We start from the raw sequence: 19,930 nt of genomic DNA on the forward strand, positions 1-19,930 counted from the left end.
TTTGGTTTTTGCCTTTCCCAGAAGACTCATAGGATTGAGCATCTTTTCATTTATTCTGTGAAATTACCTGTGCTTTTCTTTTGCCTATTTTCCCCTTGTTCATCTTGTTTCATATTCATTTATCAAAGTGCTTCACATATCCTGGGTTGTAGTCCTTCTTAAATTAATAAGGTATAAAAATATTTTTGGGGTGCCTGGGTGGGTCAGTTGGTTAAGCATCTGCCTTCGGCTCAGGTCATGATCCCAGGATCCTGGGATCAAGCTCCATGTCAGGCTCTGTGGTCCATGGGGAGTCTGCTTCTCCCTCTGCCCCTTGCCCCACTTGTGCTCACTCTCTCTCTCTCTCAAATAAATAAATAAAATCTTTAAAAAATTATTTTCTTCCAGTTTTTTTATTTAGATTCTTTCTCTCTGTGATATTATTGATGAACAGGTGTTCCTAATTTTAATGTGGTTGAATGTATTGATATTTTATTAGTTCCTTTTACGCCTATTTAATAAATCATTCCATAATTCAGTATCTCACTTTCTTGTCCTACAAAAATTTTACAGATTTACCTCAGCAACTTATATCCTTTGTGCATGGAGAATTGGTTTTTGTAGATGATGTAGAGATCCAATTTTACTTTATTCATGTAGATAACCAGTTGTCCCAGCACCATTTATTGACTAATCTATACTCTGCTCACTTAACTGTAATTCCTGACTTGATATAAATCGTTTTCATGTAGACTTAGGATTATTTTTAGTTTCTTTTTTTTATCCCCCCTTTTTTCATTTATCCTAATGTATTATCTTCATTACCATAGTTTTCTAATAAATGTGCACCTTCACACAAGAAAGTTCCTTCTACTTCTTTTTCTGACATAGCTTGGCTATTTTAGGCTCGTTTTTCCCAAAGAACTTGTAGAATCAGCTTTTCACATTCATAAAAATTTCATTTAGATTTTTAACGGAATTTCATCAAATCTATAGATCTGTTTATATATGTTTAAAACATTGACTCTCCCAGTATATAGAACCCTGCAGTCTTTCTGAAATATCTTGTTAAACCCAGTACTTTTCTGAAGATTATTTTGGTCTTTCAATTTACACAATACTATTTACTAATATGATTTTTTTCACTTATAATCTTTATAATGCTCATATATTTTTCCTTTCTTCCTACATTACCAAGGACTTAAAGTACAGTATGTTGATAGTAGGCGTCCTTGTTCTGACCTTAAAGATAATATTCTAGATTTCATAATGAAGTTCACATATGCTATTTGCTTTAGATTATTTATCACAGTTATTACATTAGACAGGCAAGAAGGAAGGTATCTACCATTCCTAAGGCCTGCCAAATTTGCCATATGTCTATACATGCATTATCTCATTTTATCTGGAAAGACTGGTATAACTAGCCATATTTCAGAAACTGAGATTTGAAAAGATGCATAATTGCTCCCCAGTGGAGTTAGCAAGTAGCCAAGCTAGGATCTAATTTCATATGTTGACCTACTTTTCCCCCCACCCCCCAGTACATATATTTAGAAATATTTGGTTGTGCTAGCTCCCAATATCAAGCCACTTGCCATATTGAACTGATCAGGGGAGTAGACACCTGGACTGTCAACTTTCAGAGAAAGGAATCAGGTCAGCTTTGGCCACTCCATTATCCCTAAAGACCGGTACTGGGCTTAACACTTAGGAGGTGCTCAACCAATATTTTGACTGTATGAATGGGAGGGACCCTCTAGTTTGGCTTGCATTGTCCTTGCTATGATTCTGCCTCAGAATGTGATGGATTTGGCTTGACCACTAGTCGTCACTAATAACTTACTGGTAGGCAGTGACTTTTCTTCTAGGGCACACCCTTGTGAAAGTCCCTAGGTGTTCACTGTTTAACTCCATGCCATGCCTTGCCTACCTCTAGCCACTTGTGGCACTGTCTGCATCCAGAGAGTCAGGTCGTCAGGCACTGGTGAGTTGAGACCTTGATTTGAGCTCTGATTCAAGGACATGAGTTATTTCACTATCAAATGAAATAGCCCTGAGGTAAAAACCTGTTGCCAAGGGTAAGCCCCTTTTTGGCATGAACCCTCCTGTGGACATGGTAGAGAGGCTATATTACCAGTAAAACAGATTAAGATTCCCCAGTATCACTTATAATTCTGTGTTTATAGTTTATCAGAAGCTGATTCTAGACCATACTGTTTCATTTTTCTTGGCACAATACCAGCATTGCCTAGGAAGTTGAGGAAGCTTTTGGCTTACACTCTTCCTTTGGTTAAACTCACTTAATCAGTGGGAGAAGATTGCTCTTTCCAAACACCCACATTTTGGGTTAATCTGTCTGACATCTTTTGGGACCCACACTGTTACTCGTAAATATGATAAAGACAGATATATAGAGAATGTTGAGACTTCATTTACATGCTATTCCCATGATGATGTGCTGGAATTTTGACCAGTCTCATAAAAGCCAGCCCTACCATCTGCTTGGTGAGATCAGGGAATGAATCAACAATCCAGCAGACTCCGTTAAGCTCACTATCACTGCTCCCAACATCCAAGGAGGGAACAACAACAAAATGCACATGCTCTGTAGGAGATCTATTTACTCCCAGACCAAATTCTATTTTTTTTTCTTTGCTTTCCCCTTACCAGATAATTTGTTATGGTTTCTCAGTGATGAAAATATCTGGCTCTTCACTGAGATCTTTGAATATAAATGTCTCACTGAAAATTAAAATAACGCTTCAGTTGGATGGAGAGAATGTTGCAAACACATTGGCACCCATTGTTGCCAGCAGAGTAGAACCGTCCAATATGCATTTATGGTACCTGATTCATGCCCTGGAGATATCACAGAGCTACTTTCTGTGATCAGAGCTCTTGCAGTGATACTTAAAAATTAATTGAATTTTCAAGAATGTCAGCTTTAGCTATTGAAATTGATGGCCCAATAGCTAAGGAGGTTTATTAAAAATATACTGCCACCTACAGTACCGTTTGACTGTTTGACGGGGCTCTTGTCATGAATGTTAATTAGACAGAGTTAATTTGGGGGGGGGACTAATGATTAATTTTGTTTCTGTTAAGGTCTGCTGATCTACATAGTATATCTCTTTACTTATGCACATATATGTCTGTTTCCCCCTAGGAAAAGAAGAATATATTGCCACTTTCAAGGGATCTGAATACTTCTGCTACGACTTGTCTCAAAACCCCATTCAAAGCAGCAGCGATGAAATAACTCTGTCCTTTAAAACTCTTCAGAGGAATGGACTGATGCTTCATACCGGGAAATCAGCTGATTATGTCAATCTTGCCCTGAAAAATGGAGCTGTCTCTCTGGTCATTAATTTGGGATCAGGAGCCTTTGAAGCACTAGTGGAGCCCGTGAATGGAAAGTTTAATGATAATGCCTGGCATGATGTGAAAGTCACGAGGAATCTGCGTCAGGTAACAACGCAGTGGATAAGAGAGTTACTGGCTTTGTTTCTCACTACAGCTGTGTGTGTGGTACTTGAAAATCCTAACAACATGATGTAGGGCTCCTCAGAGTCGCTTACAAATTAGATTTTTCTTCTTCTGAGATGAATCTTCCTGCCATACTTGAGCAGGGGCATATCTAGAAAGTTCTGGGGGGCCCAAAGGCTATTTTGATACAGCGACATATGACAATTTCCCAGAGGGTGGCAAGGGTATCCCTGCGACCTGCCCTTCCTGTGATGTGTGTGATTTTGTTGTGTTTTATTTTTTATTTTTTTTTTGTTTGTTTGATTTTAAATTCTAGTTTTCATGCTGATCATTTGGAAGCATGCACATTGGGATCATTAAATCACAGTTCCTTTTTTGTAGTAAAAATATCAGTGTGTTTGTGATTTGGGATTGTATCAATCCCTACTCCCTCTCCACCCCTACCTCTGAAATAGGGACAAGAACAGCCCCTGAGGCATAAAGAACGACTTTGGGGGCCTGTACATCTCCTGAAGAGTCTGTTTATGAAGCCATTTTTTATTTTTAGCAGAGATACTTTAAATCCCAAATGACTCTGGAGAGACCAGTTCATCTTCTAGGTGCCCATTTCTATTTGGTTGTATTTAAAAAAAAAAATCTTGCAAGAGTCTATATACTAGGAAAATATCAATTCTTTAGTAAATCTATGGGTCCACATATACTGTATGTTTTTAACTGAGGCATATTATTACAGTATATATATATACCTATATATACAAATGGAAGTGAATAGATTGTCCTTTTATTTTGAACATTATAAGTTTTGGTTATTTGAAATTTTATATTACAATGTGTCATTTTGTTAAGTGTTGACAGTGACTAATTTTTCTGCAGTTCATGCTGATCTTAAACTAATATCCTTAACATATTTGTTGTTTCTCTGAACAGTTGCAGAATGACCGGATTGTCTCTGGTTTTCCTTTACTAAAACAGCCCTCTCTTTCTGAGCTGTTAACCGTCTAACCTTTTCTTTCCCGCTTCTGAAAGGCTTACACTCTCCAAACTTGAGGCAAAAAAGAATTTTAGGCGTACAGACAGTCTACCTAAGGCAGACAAGTAAAACTGAAGGATTCTTAGATCCTCAAAGACCTTTCAGAGGCCTTCTTGTCATGGGAGGGGCCCTGCATGCTTCACACCTGCCCTGGGAAAGAGTCACCCCCCGCCCCCACCAACTCAGTGCAGCAGGAGACCATGGATTTCCTATAAGTCTGTCTCTTTGGTTTTCCTTTTTTTTATTTTTTTCTCTCAGATTCTCACCAAGAGACCGGAGGCCCATTTGAGAGAAGCGCAGAAGGAAGGGTGGGGCTTGAGGAGCCCACTTTCTAGATTTGCCTTTGCTCAGGTTACAAAGCAAACTGCGAATTGGTAGCTCAAAGGAAACTGTGGTTATACAGCTGGGGTGCATGTGTGGCAGGACAGATTAAAAACAAATCCATTCTACTCATTCTATGTGTCAGGATCTTTGCTTTGTTTCATTGCAGTAAACTGTGACCCTAAAGCCCATCAATATGACCGAAGGAAGTTTTGGAGTTGAGAAGGAGTCCTTGTGTGCTGTAAAATTGAGTAGCAGGGCAATGCCAACCAATTCCTATGAATTTGCTGGGGTGGGGTGGGCCAGGGTGGGGGAGGGAGCGCCTCCGGGCATAAGGCGGCAGTGGTCAGCTGATGAGCTTGAGGCCTTTGAATCCCTTATAGACTTTTTAAATGACTGTCAGATGTACTCAGGGAGACAAAGGGAACATTGCCATATGTCTGTTTCTATCTAGTAGCAAGTGATGAACAATACTGGCAGGAAAAATATTACCTCTGTGGGAGGCCTATTTGTTAGTCTGCTTTTTTCTTGTAAAATTTTTTTGCCCTTTTTCTATGTTACTAACATGCTTAATAACTAACATGTCATTCATGGAATGTTTCATTCTACTAACCGTTACCTGAATCAAAAAATGTACTAACATGGTAGAGACCATCATATTTTTTAAGTAACGATCGTTATTCTGTTCACAGTTTTTAATTTCCTTTCTCCCCCCTTCTCCACAAAGCACTCAGGCATTGGACACGCTATGGTAAACAAACTACATTGTTCGGTAGATATCATTCTAATTGTTTCTTATTTTGGGTTTGCCGTGTGTTTTCTTTCTTTCTTTTAACTGTAGACATCATTAACAAAAGAGGAACTGCGGTTGGTACTCTTCTGCTTACTTTGACCTCCTTCTTTTCATCTGTTGTTGACCTTCTTATTTTTTACCTGTTCCTGTCAACTTCTGTTTTCCAACTCACCTGTAGGGGCATCGTTAACGTTTCGAACGTTTTGCATCCAGCTGTGGTTAACACGGGATAAGACAAAATGGTGGCTGGCCCGAGTGACCGCAAGCTCAGCCAGTCTCTAACCATTCATGATGCATGGCATGCACACCTGATTGGGGAATGTTGGAGATGCCACACCCACTCATCTTTACGTCATCACAAAGCAGTTGTGGTTTTTTTTTTTTTTGGTTTTTTTGTTTTTTGTTTTTTTCCTTTGGTTCTCCCCGTTTTCTTTCCTTTCCTTTCTGAACTGTACTGTCCCTCTTGCATGTGCACATCCGCGTGTGCTGCTTCCACGGGTTGTTTTGCCTTTCTTCCCCTTTGGCATGGACTTAGGCACTTGCATGCTGAACAACTGCTGCTCAATAGCGCGAATAGTGACATTGCTGGAAATAGCTTGCGCCTTTTATGTTAACAAGGTGCACGTTGTGATTAGTTAATAACAGACGACTAAACTTTACTAATATGTACACCAGCAAAACTAACCTAGGAAGCATTTTACTAACACCATTTTTGTGTCTGCTAAATAACTTTTGAGTTGCAGTAGGGATGATGCTGACACTAGTTCAATAATCAGTTAACTCTCTAACTAGTTTAGATGGCTTAGGGCTAGTTGAATAGAATCCAAGAATAAACTTCAAACAGACATGAAAATGGGTTCCGCCATAGGTCTAAAAATAAAAACCAAACAAACAGAAAAAAAAAAGCAAAAAAACAAAACGAAAAAAAAACAAAACAAAACAAAACACAAAACAGGCATATCCCAGGATCACAGTATCTAGGTCTGAGTATAGCGTGTCCTTTCCCTGTGCTTTGTTATCTAGGTGACAATATCAGTGGATGGGATTCTTACCACAACGGGCTACACGCAAGAAGATTATACCATGCTGGGGTCTGATGACTTTTTCTATGTTGGAGGCAGTCCCAGCACAGCAGACCTTCCAGGGTCACCAGTCAGTAACAACTTTATGGGCTGTCTCAAAGAGGTAAATATCACTGTCACCAGAATCATTCCTAATCCATGATCCCATCATTTCAGATCCCGACTGAAAGCACCTTTGCTGAAGACCCAGTGTTTGCGGAGCCAAATGGCACAACCTTAAATTGAATATTCCACTGTTGTTTGTATAGGATTGGGGGAGGGAGGCAGCTCATAGAACATTATGAAGGAATGAAGTGCCTCTTCTTTCGTAGTCTGTGAGTAAGTCACAGTTAAGATCTGCATGGGCAGTTGTGTATTAGCTATAAAAGAAAGTGAAACAAAGAAAGGCTGGATCTAGAGTTAAGTTCAATGCCTTACTCATTTTTACTTAACTGTCTTAGGTGTTTTTAATACAGTGGTGACTTGTTTGATCATTACAGGAAAAAAGAAAAAAATTAGGATACAAGAGAGGTTACATAAAACAAAAACAAAATGAGTCTGTGTGATGAAATAATTTTGTTCTTATGTTTGAAAAATATTCCAAAGGAAGTGAAGCTGTTTCATTTGTGATCTGATGAGCACACTTGATATTTACCTGAACAAAACTATCAGGCTAAAAGATACCGGTAATTTCATCCCTCATACTCAGCTGTCCTTATCTGGTATAACTCTTGATAAAATTGGAACTTGTCGGGGTTTGGGGAGAAAAAGATTGGGAAGTCCTTGAATTTCAACTTATATTAATATGTTTTTTCCATAAAAGGTGCTTGTTTTCAATCCGGTAGAACCCAGTTTCTTTTGGCTGCTAGAACCAGAGGTTTCTCTTGTATTGTATGGTTGCAATTTAATGGTGTAGACCTCCAAAATGTAAAAGTGTAATCGCTGAATTTATGAGTGATTAGCCATGGGTGCTGTTGGTAAGCAGTTACATACTTTGGTTTATTCTAAAGAAAATATTCCAGTTATATAACTTGATTCAGGTAAGCATCAGTGAAAAACAGCCTCTGCTTATCACACCCTTACCTCTCCTCCATGTATGCGAACATACTGCATGGCCCAGTAGTGGCTGGATATAGAAGAAGCCTAAGAGGAATTTGAAAATGCTCATTTTAACAAATCCAAGGAGATGCAGTTCTGAAAAGTTGAATTTTTTTTTTTAAGATTTTATTTATCTATTTGAGAGAGAGAGAGAGAGAAACAGCATGAGAGGGGAGAAGGTCAGAGGGAGAAGCAGGCTCCCCGCCGAGCCGGGAGCCTGATGTGGGACTCGATCCCAGGACTCCGGGATCATGACCTGAGCCGAAGGCAGTCGCTTAACCAACTGAGCCACCCAGGCGCCCTGAAAAGTTGAATTTAACCATACTTTGTGGTGGGAGGGATCGACTGCCTCCCGGAGAATAGCTTTCACCCTTTATAAGTATGTAGTATGACCCAGGACTTTGCTAAGCTCTGTGGGTGTAATGAAATAATTATTATTTTCATTATTATAAGAATAGCACTGGCATTTTTTGAACTCTTATTTTGTGCCTGATGCTATCCTAAGGGCTTTACAGGGATCTCCACAATATAGGTAGTCATTTTATCATCTGCATTTTTTCAGGCAAAGTATTAGGTTTCAGAGCAGATAAGTTTCTTGAGCAAGTTGTTAGCAATAGCTAACAACTATTAAAACCTAGAGCTTAATCAAAGAAGTCTGATGTCAGAGTCTTTTGTGCTCTTAACTACTGTAATATAGTGTCCCAACAGAAATGTTTGTTAGGGCCCCTGCCATGGAAGATTGTGCAAACCGTCGAGGTGCTTACAAACTGAAACAGCTCTTAGAAATGTGTAATAGACTGTGAGGGATGAGGTATTAAATTGTGTGGCAGAGTTATACTCTTTGGAGTCCAAGAGAATGAAATGAGTGAGAGACCTAGTAGACAAAGAAGATACACAGAAGAATAAAAATGTGAGAATCTTGATGGATAACTATGGTTTGGATAGGCAGGGGATAGAGAATGTGTTTCAGATTAGGAAGAAACATGGTAAAACAAACAGAAACTAGATTTCATCATAAGATGCCTAAAACCACCTTCTGGTAAAGGGGATTGTGAAGGGGGGCGGGCACAGAACCACACTGCCACCCACCCACCCCATTTCCTCACTTTCACTGTGAACAGGCCAGCCTACAGTCAGCCCCTAGGCCCTGCTTCAACTATGGAAAGTCAGTCCTGCTATGGCCTAGGGAAAGGAAAGGGGATCTAAGAATCTCTAGCAGAAACACGACTGTAGCTAAAGAGCTCTTTTGGCTAGCCAGTAAAAACATGAGATTTTCTGCAGTGAGCACCCAGGTTCAGCTGAGCCTTGTCTTCTGACAGTTCAACATGGCAGGACAGCTTTTTGAGTGTAGGAAGCTGCCGTGGATTGAAATCATAGTTTCATATTAAACTGTATGTCAGATTAGCGTTGTAACGTTTAAATGTTAACAAGTAGTAGACACATTTTAGAGCTCATCTATTTTTATTTGGTTTTTCAGTCGCAAAAAATCACTACAGCACAGACAATCCAAGTGGCCTTTCCTGTGACATTCATTTAGCCCCTGCTGAGCCCATATAATGCAGGTTCACTTCTGTCATTATCTCTACAGGTTTTGGGTTGATGCCGTTCCTCTTAGTTGATTGGGCACCTCCCTCACCTCTCTTTCCCACAGCCTGGGGGTGGGGGGACGTGTGTAGAGCAAGTGCTGTTGGGTTTTTTGGTTTGTTTGTTTTTTAATTTTTGGTTTTTTTGTTTTTGTTTTTGGACGTGTTATCTCCCTCACTTTATTTCTTCCTGACACAGTAGAAGGTGGAAAGATACAGGCACAATCAACCTGTAAATCAGAACATACCTGACTTAGAGGGCTTTTGGATGGGCCATAGTTTCTGAATTACTGTCTATTTAGAATGCCTGCTCTTCCTACTTCCAAAATGAAATTGCGACAAAGTGTCATAGATTTGGAGTTAAACGACCTCGTTTCAGGTAGATGAGCTCTGTAGACTTACTGAAAAAAGAGGAACACGCCCATCTTCCTTCTCACCACATCTCTTAACACTAACTCCAGGTAAGCTTCCATAAGCTTTCGGCCCTGGAGTACATGGTATGTCTAAAACCTTAATTATGGTTTAATTTATGGCTCATAACAATTTGCTTTTCAATCTGTTATGTAATCCCTTTTAGGATGACCAATCCTGGGGGAGATACTAGTAACACCACGTCCGAAGCCATAGAAGAAATATTGGAGTGTTAGATTAAGAAGGATCCTGGAAATCATTCTCCAAGCCCAGTCTCCTTTTTTGGAAATGGAGAGACAGACCTAGAGAAGTTACCTGACCTACCCAAGAGCAATGAAGGGGTAACAGGAGTAGAACACACAATACGGTCAAAAAAAATAGAATTTTTGAACGGCTGACTCTGTTCTACTGTAAACAGTGGCCTCAAGACAAAAATAGAGATGGCCTACCATTCTCACTAATTCTCATCTTCATTCTTTAAAGATTAAAATGTAGGGACACCTGGGTGGCTCAGTCCATCGAGTGTCCAACCCTTGATTCCAGCTGAGGTCCAACCCTTGATTTCAGCTCAGGTCATGATCTCAGGGTTGTGAGATCGAGCCCCACGTCAGGCTCTGCACTGGGCATGGAACCTGCTTAGGATTCTCTCTCTCTCTCCCTCTCCCTCTGCTCCTCCCCACTCATGCTCTTTCTCTCTCAAAGATAAATAAATAATAAAGATTAAAGTGGAAAAAAAAGATATTACTTAACTTGATGAAACAACCTATAATTTAATGTTCATTAGAAGCAGTTAGGGCTTTCCCTGTATGGTATTTGATAATGCCTGTTTGAAACGAGACTTGGCTTGCACACAGAGCAACAAACCCTCATTAAGAAAAGTGTTATTATATTTTAGTGATTGTCAGATTTCAAAACAAAGTAAAATTAGTTTAACGTAATTTGGCAAAACCTAACCTGAGTTTGTTTAAAAAAAAAAGGATACCTTGAATGGCCAGGAATTTATAATAAGGCAATCAAAGTAGGTTTTTTTCAATTATTTAAATTTTCATCATAAATAAATCAAAAAGTCTTTAGAGAAATGTTTGAGCTCACTGAAAATGACTTTCAAGGATATAAATTTGAGAAAAGTTAGAGGAAAAAATTGTAAATAATGAATTACCGTTATATAACCCCCATCTAAGAAATTCCTAGAGGATGATAGGTCTTTAAAAGCATGCTTGTAAATCCAGTTTTTACAAAAGCGATACTAATCATGCTTTGGCAGAAACATTTGTGTATATTCTTTGCATTTTTTATAACCTTGAGTAAACGCTGAAATATATGTTGCTTAAGAGTTATTGATCATTTTAATTATATTTAATTTTTCCAGCAAGCAGTTCTTGAGTGGCTGCTGCAACAGGAGAGGGAATCGGGAAAGCATGCAGAAAGATAAATCACGTCAGAGTGAGGTGCTTGGAGTCTGTCTGAGGACACCTACCTCCCCGCGCATTCACCTTAAGCTACTTGGGAAAGCATTTTCTGTATAAAAGTATCACAGTTGATTCCTAAGGTGCTCATTAGACTTTTTTTTTTTTTTTAATCCCAAAGATAGATGAAAATCCCACTAATACGTGTTTCTGTCCCAATATTTTGACTGTGAAGGCTTCTGTAGTAAATGACTTACAAGGAAGGGTCATGCCACTCCCTCATTAATCTTGCCTCAGAATCTACTCCTGCTATTATGCATTTCTTAGTCTCTTTGTACCTCCAAAATGCTTTGAAACACCTATTTCCCTCCTGTAGTGAAGATTATTTAACATAGTTTATTGGTAGGGAAATAAAAGTGAAGAGGGAGGAAAGGATTGTCTTCAATAAAACAACCTAGAATCTTTTATTTGAAGTTTGTTTTTAGCCATAGGTAGCTGCTGGAGGTCTTACAATCAGTTATTTGAGTGGAGACCCTGCCTGTGTGAGACCATTTAGAATGTCGCCACTAGGTCTTTTGGGATAAGCCTAAGGAGGGATTCTAGAAAAAAAGAAAATAGTGAAATGCTAGGGGGAATTAAATCCCTACTGAAAATTTCATCAACCTAATTAGATCAGCTCCACCTTTAATTACACTGAGAAACTTTTAGCACTAAAAATTTGGAAGATGCTACAAGGTAGATAAGATTCAGAAAATATCCTCTTATGTAAGCATCCCTCCCCTACCCCGTTAAAAAAAAATAGTTGATTCTTCCATGTAGTCAGCGTGGTCCCCTCTACCATTTGCAGTGGCAGCTCTATAATTCCCACAGGGTACCAGCGTCAGCAATGGGAAAGAGATTACAAAATATCCTTTGTGCAAATACCCCTTAATTCCTATCTTTCTTCTTTTGGACAATTAGGAAGACTTCCCAATTTGAACCCTTCTGTGGTAGAACCAGCTTGGCAAATGTGTGTCCTCAGGTGTCCTTCTGTTCTTATTTCCTTCATTGCTCAGGGAAGACTAGAGTGCCTGTCATTTACATGTAAGAACAAAGATCCGTGGCAAAATCTGCATTTTAAGTTACCTTCCCGAGTTTGCAAGAGAAGGCTTTGTGACCTCTTGTAGAAATCTGACCTAGCCAGAACTGTGGAGGGTAAGAAGGTCTTCACTCATGTTTGTAAATCATGCAACTTGGGAAGAGCGAGAACTTCTTTAGGTGAGAGGACCTTCTCTTAGGAGCTCCAGAGTGATGATGCAACACTTTTCTCCCCAGGTTTTCATTTCCTCCAGACTCTTCTGTGTTGGGGTCCCTGATACCTATACATACGTTCTGCCTTTGCTCTCTTCCTGTGCTCTCACAGCCTGTGCCTCTGTAGGGAGCATTTGACAGTTTACATTGCCCTTTCCCCAGGCCTCGTTCACTCTCTCAGGAAGGGAACTACGTTTTGCATTTCCTTGGCACTTCTTCCTAGACATGCCCCATTCAGATCTGAATATTTTTTTACTCACCATATTATTAGATAACTAGGGATCATACCACCATAACTGTATTTGGTAAAATGTCCTCACTTGAGCTAACCATTTAAAATTAGGTTTTGCTAATGATCCTCAAAATAATAGACTGCAAAAAATGGAGAGGGATTCCTGCAACTCAAGCACTCACCCATTTGCTTGGGGCTGACTTTCTAGAGGCAGAGTCTTGGCTTAGTGACGCCTAAGAGAGCTTGGTTTAGTCCAACTGGAGAGGAGGCAGATTGGCCTGTGGTGTTTGGGGCACAGGTTCTTGTCTAGAGAGAAAATGAGTTTCCTCCATCTGATTTAAAACACAGAAGATGGCAGTTTGCCTTTAAAACCCTAACAAGAAAATGAGAGAATTTGTGGGAATGTCAAAGAACTTGACAAATCTTTATGTGCCATTAGGCCCTAATTTCTTCAGATCTTGGAAATACTGAAATGTGTTTTATCTCTTCCACTGTAAAAAAGTGTCAGCACTAAAATGCAAACAGATCAATTACCTTTGCCTCATTTCATTTGCAGGACAGCAGACCACAGCTTTTTTTAAGTCAGAAATCCCTTTTTCCTTCTAAGGGTGTCTTTCCAAGAACCCATGTGAGATAATAATACTAATACTACTACAGGTCCTGCAAATGAGGACTCTTGGGAGCTCAGCAGAACACATGTCTCTGATTGGTGAGGTTGAACATGACCTTGATATTCCATCTGTAAGCTGAGTGCTCATGCTGATTAGACTGCATTGCCTCAATGAGACCATCCAAATAAACCCCAGTGATGTAAGCTCTGTGGTACCTAACTGTATCTAGGATTATACTAGCCACTACATAAAGGGACATTAAAAGTCAGAGCTATGACCGAAAGGATAAAGTAGTTGGTATATTCCAGAGTAGTAATAATAATGTATGAATCATTTTCTATTTCTTATATAATATCTACTATATCCAGTGAATTACCCAATGGGCTTGTGCTGGGGGCATCAGCAACACAGCAAAAGTAATTTACTTTAAAAAAAAAAATGAAACTGTGAAATAATTTGATATTTAGTACTTCAAGCTTAGCAGCAAGAGAGTCATGGGAGAAAAGAACAATTTGTGTGTGTGTGTGTGTGTGTGTGTGTGTGTGTGTGTGTGTGTGTACTTAGGGCATTTTATCTTTAGTACTGCTTTTATTATTAAATCCCATAAAGGGGTGCACTATCATTTTTTTCAGTGCTCTGTACGTTCAAAGGTAAAACTCTGAGCATGGCAATAGTTTCACATTAGTATTATTCCTACCTGACAGAGGACATGGAGACAGGAGAAGTTAGGTGACTGACCTGGGAGAAAACAATGACTCAGTAGCAGAGCCCAGATCTGAAACTGAATAATCTGACCACAGAATCCTTGCCTTTAACTGCTGTTCTACGTTGCTTCCTCTACTCACCTCTCATTTCTTGTTCTCAATATTTTTATTAAAGTCAAATTAGATGAAATTAACTTTTTTAAATGATTTATTTATTTACTTTAGAGAGAGAGGTGAGCAAGCAGGGGGAGGGGCAGAGAGAGAATCCTCAAGCAGACTCCCCACTGAGTGCAGAGCCCCGACAAGGGGCTTGATGTCAGGGCTTGATCCCAGGACCCTGAGATCATGACCTGAACCAAATTTAGTAGTCAGCCACCTAACCAACTGAGCCACCTAGGCACTCCAGATGAAATGAACTCTATAAGAACCTTGAGGGAAAAGAAAAAATCACAACAACGCAACCTAGATTGCTAGGACATTGAAGATCGTGTCAAAGAGGGAGGGGAATGGGCGCCTGGGTGGCTCAGTTGGTTAAGCGACTGCCTTCGGCTCAGGTCATGATCCCGGAGTCCTGGGATCGAGTCCCGCATCGGGCTCCCTGCTCAGCAGGGAGTCTGCTTCTCCCTCTGACCCTCCCCCCTCTCATGTGCTCTCTCTCTCTCTCTCTCTCTCTCTCTCATTCTCTCTCTCAAATAAATAAATAAAATCTTAAAAAAAAAAAAAGAGGGAGGGGAAGGAGCAAGAAAAAATTTCCTGGATGCCCACTTGTGCATGAGCTTCCAATGGGATTATTTCTTCCACTGTTCTAACTGGTACTGAGATGTTACCTCCACGAACCTCTTCTTTCCTTTAGCAGCGTACATACCTTTACTCCTCTAAGGAGGTAAATAAGATAAAAATGCTTGTCATAGATTTCTGTACTCTGTAGCCAACCATATAAACAGGGAGACACAGGAAACACATTTGTAAGAACTTTGTAGACTTCTCTGAAGTATTGGCTTCATACATTGCTAAGACTAAGTTTCCCTCTACATTGTAGCCTTGGGGACAAGGGAGATAAGCAATTGGGGCAGAAACCAGGCATTTTGCCATAGACACTCTTTGAGACTGGGTTCAGGGAGTCCCATCTGCTCAGGTCCCCACGGAAGTGGAATTCAGCTCTTTAGTTTACAAAGCATCTGGTGAGTCCTTGCCTGGAATTCAGCTTTTTGGACATAGCAGCCTCCCTTCCAGGGGACCCACAGATTGTTATTTCCCATCATTTTTGGCAGAAGCCCCCATAGCCTGGAACTATATCAGCAGTTGGCATAACGGATTGCAGTGCTTTCAAATATCAAGCTAGCATAACATTGTTTGGTAGAGGGTTCAATGACATTTTAATTCTGAGGACTTGATATATTTTATAGAAGATGACATTTTCTAGCCCAGCAGACAGTAGTAATGAATCATGTCTAAGACTGAACATCTCCTCTTAATTTCAGTTCCCACTAGAGTCTCTTGTTTAAATTGTTCCATTTGCTTACACATTAGCACTTGCATGGGTGCATTCAACGAGTCAACATTAATCAATACCCACTATGTGCCAGGCTCAGTACTAGACACTGGGGACACATAGAATAATAAGACAATGCACTTAGGAATCTGGAAGGAGAGCCCGACAGAGAAACAGGGAATTACACGTTCTTTAAGTAAGGTATGAAAAAGTGTCTAGTGGGGCGCCTGGGTGGCTCAGTTGGTTAAGCGACTGCTTTCCAGGTCATGATCCCAGGGGATCGAGCCCCGCGTTGGGCTCCCTGCTCCTCGGGGGGCCTGCTTCTCCCTCTCCCTCTGCCGCTCCCCCTGCTTGTGCTCTCTCTCTCTCTCTCTCTCTCTCTCTCTGTCAAATAAATAAGTGGAATCTTAAAAAAGAAAGAAAGAAAGAAAAAGTGCTCTAGAAATACAGCAGAAGCTGTAGTTAATTCTGCTAGAGGAAATCAATACCACTTCAAAGAGAAGGTGACAAAGGAATCCAAGTTGTCCTGTCTGTCTCTCTTTGCTCAGCTCTATAATGGGTTTGCTATTATATAGGATTGAAGCACAATTAATTTGCTCCACTCTCAGAATTGGAAAAGAATAGGAAAGATAAAATGACTGTAAAGGATTAGAAAACATATTACAAAGAAAAGTAAAAATTCCATAAAAGTGTAAGTTTGTACTTTACCAAGTTTGAGCCATATTTTAGAAGTCTGAAATCCATCTAAAACAAAGTGAACATTTTGGATTTCATCTTAGTTTCTATTATAAAATGATATACTCTATATACCTTAGTTTGTTGGATCAAGTGCTACATTTGGAAGAAAATTATTCCTGTGCATGGTAATTAGTCTTTTTCAAGAGAATTGTCACTATTGAAACACATTTAAAACAAATTAATTACTTTAATATGAAAATAATTCTGGTACCATTCAGAAGAAGCATGTGATTTTAAATAATAAGAAAATGAGATTTTTGTCTTTGTTGAGTAAATATTCTGTGCACAGAGAAACTGGTGACTCTCAGGGTTCAGTTTATTTCCTGTGTATTATATGACTATGTCCTACGTACCAGGCTCCATATGAAATACCAGGATATAAGATAATTGGTTTGATGCAGGTCATCTAATCAAGGTCTTAATAACTGAATTGCCCTTCTAATATACATATTTTTTCTGAGCCTAAGTTTGCAAATAAAATCAAATGGGAATGATAGTAACCAGTTATAGATTGCTAGTACCTTAAATTAGTTAAGATGAATGGCTTTGGAAACAGACAGACCTGGGTTCAAATCCTGACTCTCCCTAAACTCAGTCATTGTATAACCTGAGAAAAGTTACTTAATGTTTTTGTGCTTCAATTTTCTTGTCTCTAAACGATTAAGGGAACCTTTGAGATTGAAGAACTTAGCATAGTGCCTGGTGTACTGTAATATTTCAATAATTAGTGAGTAGTAGCTACAATTATATTGCAAAAAGGACACACAACCTATACATGCTTCATGGACACATGACCTATATAGGCACCCAAGGCCCCACACATATTCTTTGTTTAATATCTTACTGTTGCTGTGTCGAGATTCTTAATAACATTTGAACAAGGAGCCCCTTATATTCACTTTTCCCTGGACCCTGCAAAGTATGAGGTTTTTCCTGATTACTGATGAGTTTATGAGATTTGACACACAGTATCTTACTTTAAAAGTTATTTCATTTAACTATCCTAACAGCTTTGTGAAGAAATTGAATTAGCTTGGGAATCACAAATTATTTTTAATATCATTAAGGCCACCTCACGAATACATAAAATAATTCAGAAAACCTCTGTTCATTGAGTCTCAGCCCAATGTGCTTTCCTTGTTTGTTCTCCTAAATTATAAAATATCCACCTTCTGCTGCATCAGAAATTAGTAAAGATAATTGAGAAACTCTGATTTTTTTTTTTTTAGAAAAACATGGGTATCTTATGAAGAAGTGGGTAGAGTCACTTAATTTTTATAGTTCAGATACTTTTTTTTTTTTTTTTTACCTTTTAAAGATATTATCATCATCAGATTTCAGGTAACATTACTTTTCAAAAACAGTTGCGGTACCCTTGCCCGTGTTTACCACCTATAGACAAAGCAGAGCCTCAGACTGGAGACTTAAATGTTTGAAAGAGTAAATTAACATTTTCTTCCCCAGTGTCCCCAGGCTAAAAGATACGGTCACCAAAGATTGACATCAATCCTTCACTATCATTACCTTTAGTTATCACTTAATAATTATTTGACTATGTATTAATCAACATATTTATATAAAATTACATAAAAATTATATAGTATAACTTCTAAACAATAGCATGCAACTAAAAGCTGTAGTTTTTAGGTAGTTTAAAAAGAAATAAAACCCACCAACCATTGTTAGCTCCCTTAGGGATTTACTCCTCAAGGTGTGGCCTGGAACCAGCAGCATCAACATCACCTGGGAGCTTGTTAGATGAAAAACCTCATACTCCTCCCCAGATCTACTAAATCAGAATCTACAGTTTAATAAGATCCCCAGGTGATTTCCTATGCAAATTAAAGTTTGAAAATCACTGAGCTAGAGCACCTCGACTACCATATTTTATTGACATCATTGACTATAAGATGCACAATTATGTTCAAATCACTAAACACTGCCAATTAACCTAGGTTAGTATGCATCTCAGCTGCCACTCAGATCTGAATTTTTAAAGATCTTAAAATATAAAACAATGTACAACCTAGTAGCTTAGTAGTGACTCTGAATCTTACAGCCAGAGCCTCAGCATCTGAAAGTGCCCTGATCCCCTGGCAACTCCCCCAGGCTCAGTTCCCTCCAAGGCCTTGTATGAGCTCAGTCTTCTTTTCAGAGATGGACATGAGGATCTGATTACACTCAGGGAGGAGAAGCCACCAGGACACACACAGGGTCAGTCCCCCAACGGTTTAAATTTAGGGGTGAATGCAGTCTTGGGATGAGTCATATTTACTATCCAAGCAATAAGCTTTTGCTTCTGAAATAGTTGGAACTAAGCCCATGACCCTTAAAGTAAAATTCCTGCGTGTTTTAGTAACAATTTTAAACTAGGTCTCTTAACCCCTATTTCATTTTTAAGAGTACTGCTTTCATAGCAGAATTTTTTTCCCTTGCCAAATGCTACAAATTACTGTGTGCAGGTTTACTTGGGTTAATTATCATTTTTCTATGGTAATATTCTTATGCTGAATTCCATATATACTCTTCATATTTTTTTAGACCATGGTTTATATAGGATTATTTTACCTTACCACAATTTGCTAACTTAAACAGATTTGTATGTATTTATTTACATTTTAACAACTTTGTAATATAATGGGTTATGCCCTAAAGGAAGTAAACTCTTCCTTGGGTATAAATTAGACAGCTGGGGATTTGAGGCATTAAAGAACCATTTGGAGAAATTCTGCTTCTGCAGCATGGATTTTAATAAGAGCCACCTATAGGCAGCTAAGACGTATGGCACCTTTCTAAACTGATAAAAGAACAGAGATGCCTTTAACGGACATAAATGAGAAAACCATTAATCCCAGGAAGAGTGTGCCATGTGATGCTTATAAAAAGACAAGTCTATCTGAAGCAAGATGGCTGTAGACTTTTTAAGAGAAGGAGGTTTCACAGACCCCCCCTGAAAATTTCTTTAAGACACCAGAATTTTATGGCATTTTGTATATTTCCCTACTATTTTCTCCTAAACCAACTGTAATTGGAGGCTATTTGTTCTTGAAAATATATTCAAATTAAGTTTCCTTGACTTTATTAGATAGAGAATAACACTGAAAATACCACCACTTACCCCCACCTACCACCCAGGGAAATGCAGCCTTTTTTCACTTCATACAACTTTACTTGGCATGTTTAATAAACTCTTTCTTTTTGTCTTTGAAAGACATGTAACACAGGAAGCGATTAAATTTAAAGCGAGGTATCCAGAAATGTAGTTTAAGTAATAGGGCAGATTTTTGCATTCATATGACTTTTTCTTTAGGTAGTACTTATGATCCTTGAGTAACAACCCTTCTAAATTTATTCATTTATTCACCAAGTCCTCACTGAGTGCCAAATGTGTCTCAGGCACTGAGTAGATGCTGGGTTTACAAATATGATTTGCATTGCCTTGGCTAGATTCCAAAAACACATAACACATAATGATGAATTCCAAGGCTTTTCATTAAAAATATGTATTAAAAGACCACCATAAAATGAGCCTGTGCTAGATGCTAAGTGGGGATAGAAAAAGAATAAGACATGATACAGGGGAAACAAACATGTAAGTAATTAGGTGTTGTTATTCTCCTTCTCCATTCTCACCTTGGGCTTATCTCTGTCATAGCACTTACTGCTGTTCTAACTGACCAGTGTTTGATCAC

The 19,930-nt window shown here is 39.0% G+C and overlaps 1 protein-coding gene across 1 annotated transcript in view; it reads left to right on the forward strand.

The window, feature by feature from the left end:
* Window positions 1-19,930, forward strand: part of NRXN1 (neurexin 1) — a 1,127,542-nt gene that overhangs the window by 428,214 nt on the left and 679,398 nt on the right. Inside the window, 3 exon segments of the mRNA XM_027622286.2 lie at window positions 3,149-3,450; window positions 5,547-5,570; window positions 6,636-6,797. Of these exon segments, the coding sequence (XP_027478087.2) occupies window positions 3,149-3,450; window positions 5,547-5,570; window positions 6,636-6,797 (488 nt within the window).

The sequence above is a fragment of the Zalophus californianus genome, chromosome 8 (genome assembly GCF_009762305.2).
Source record: "Zalophus californianus isolate mZalCal1 chromosome 8, mZalCal1.pri.v2, whole genome shotgun sequence".
Lineage (NCBI taxonomy): Eukaryota > Metazoa > Chordata > Mammalia > Carnivora > Otariidae > Zalophus > Zalophus californianus.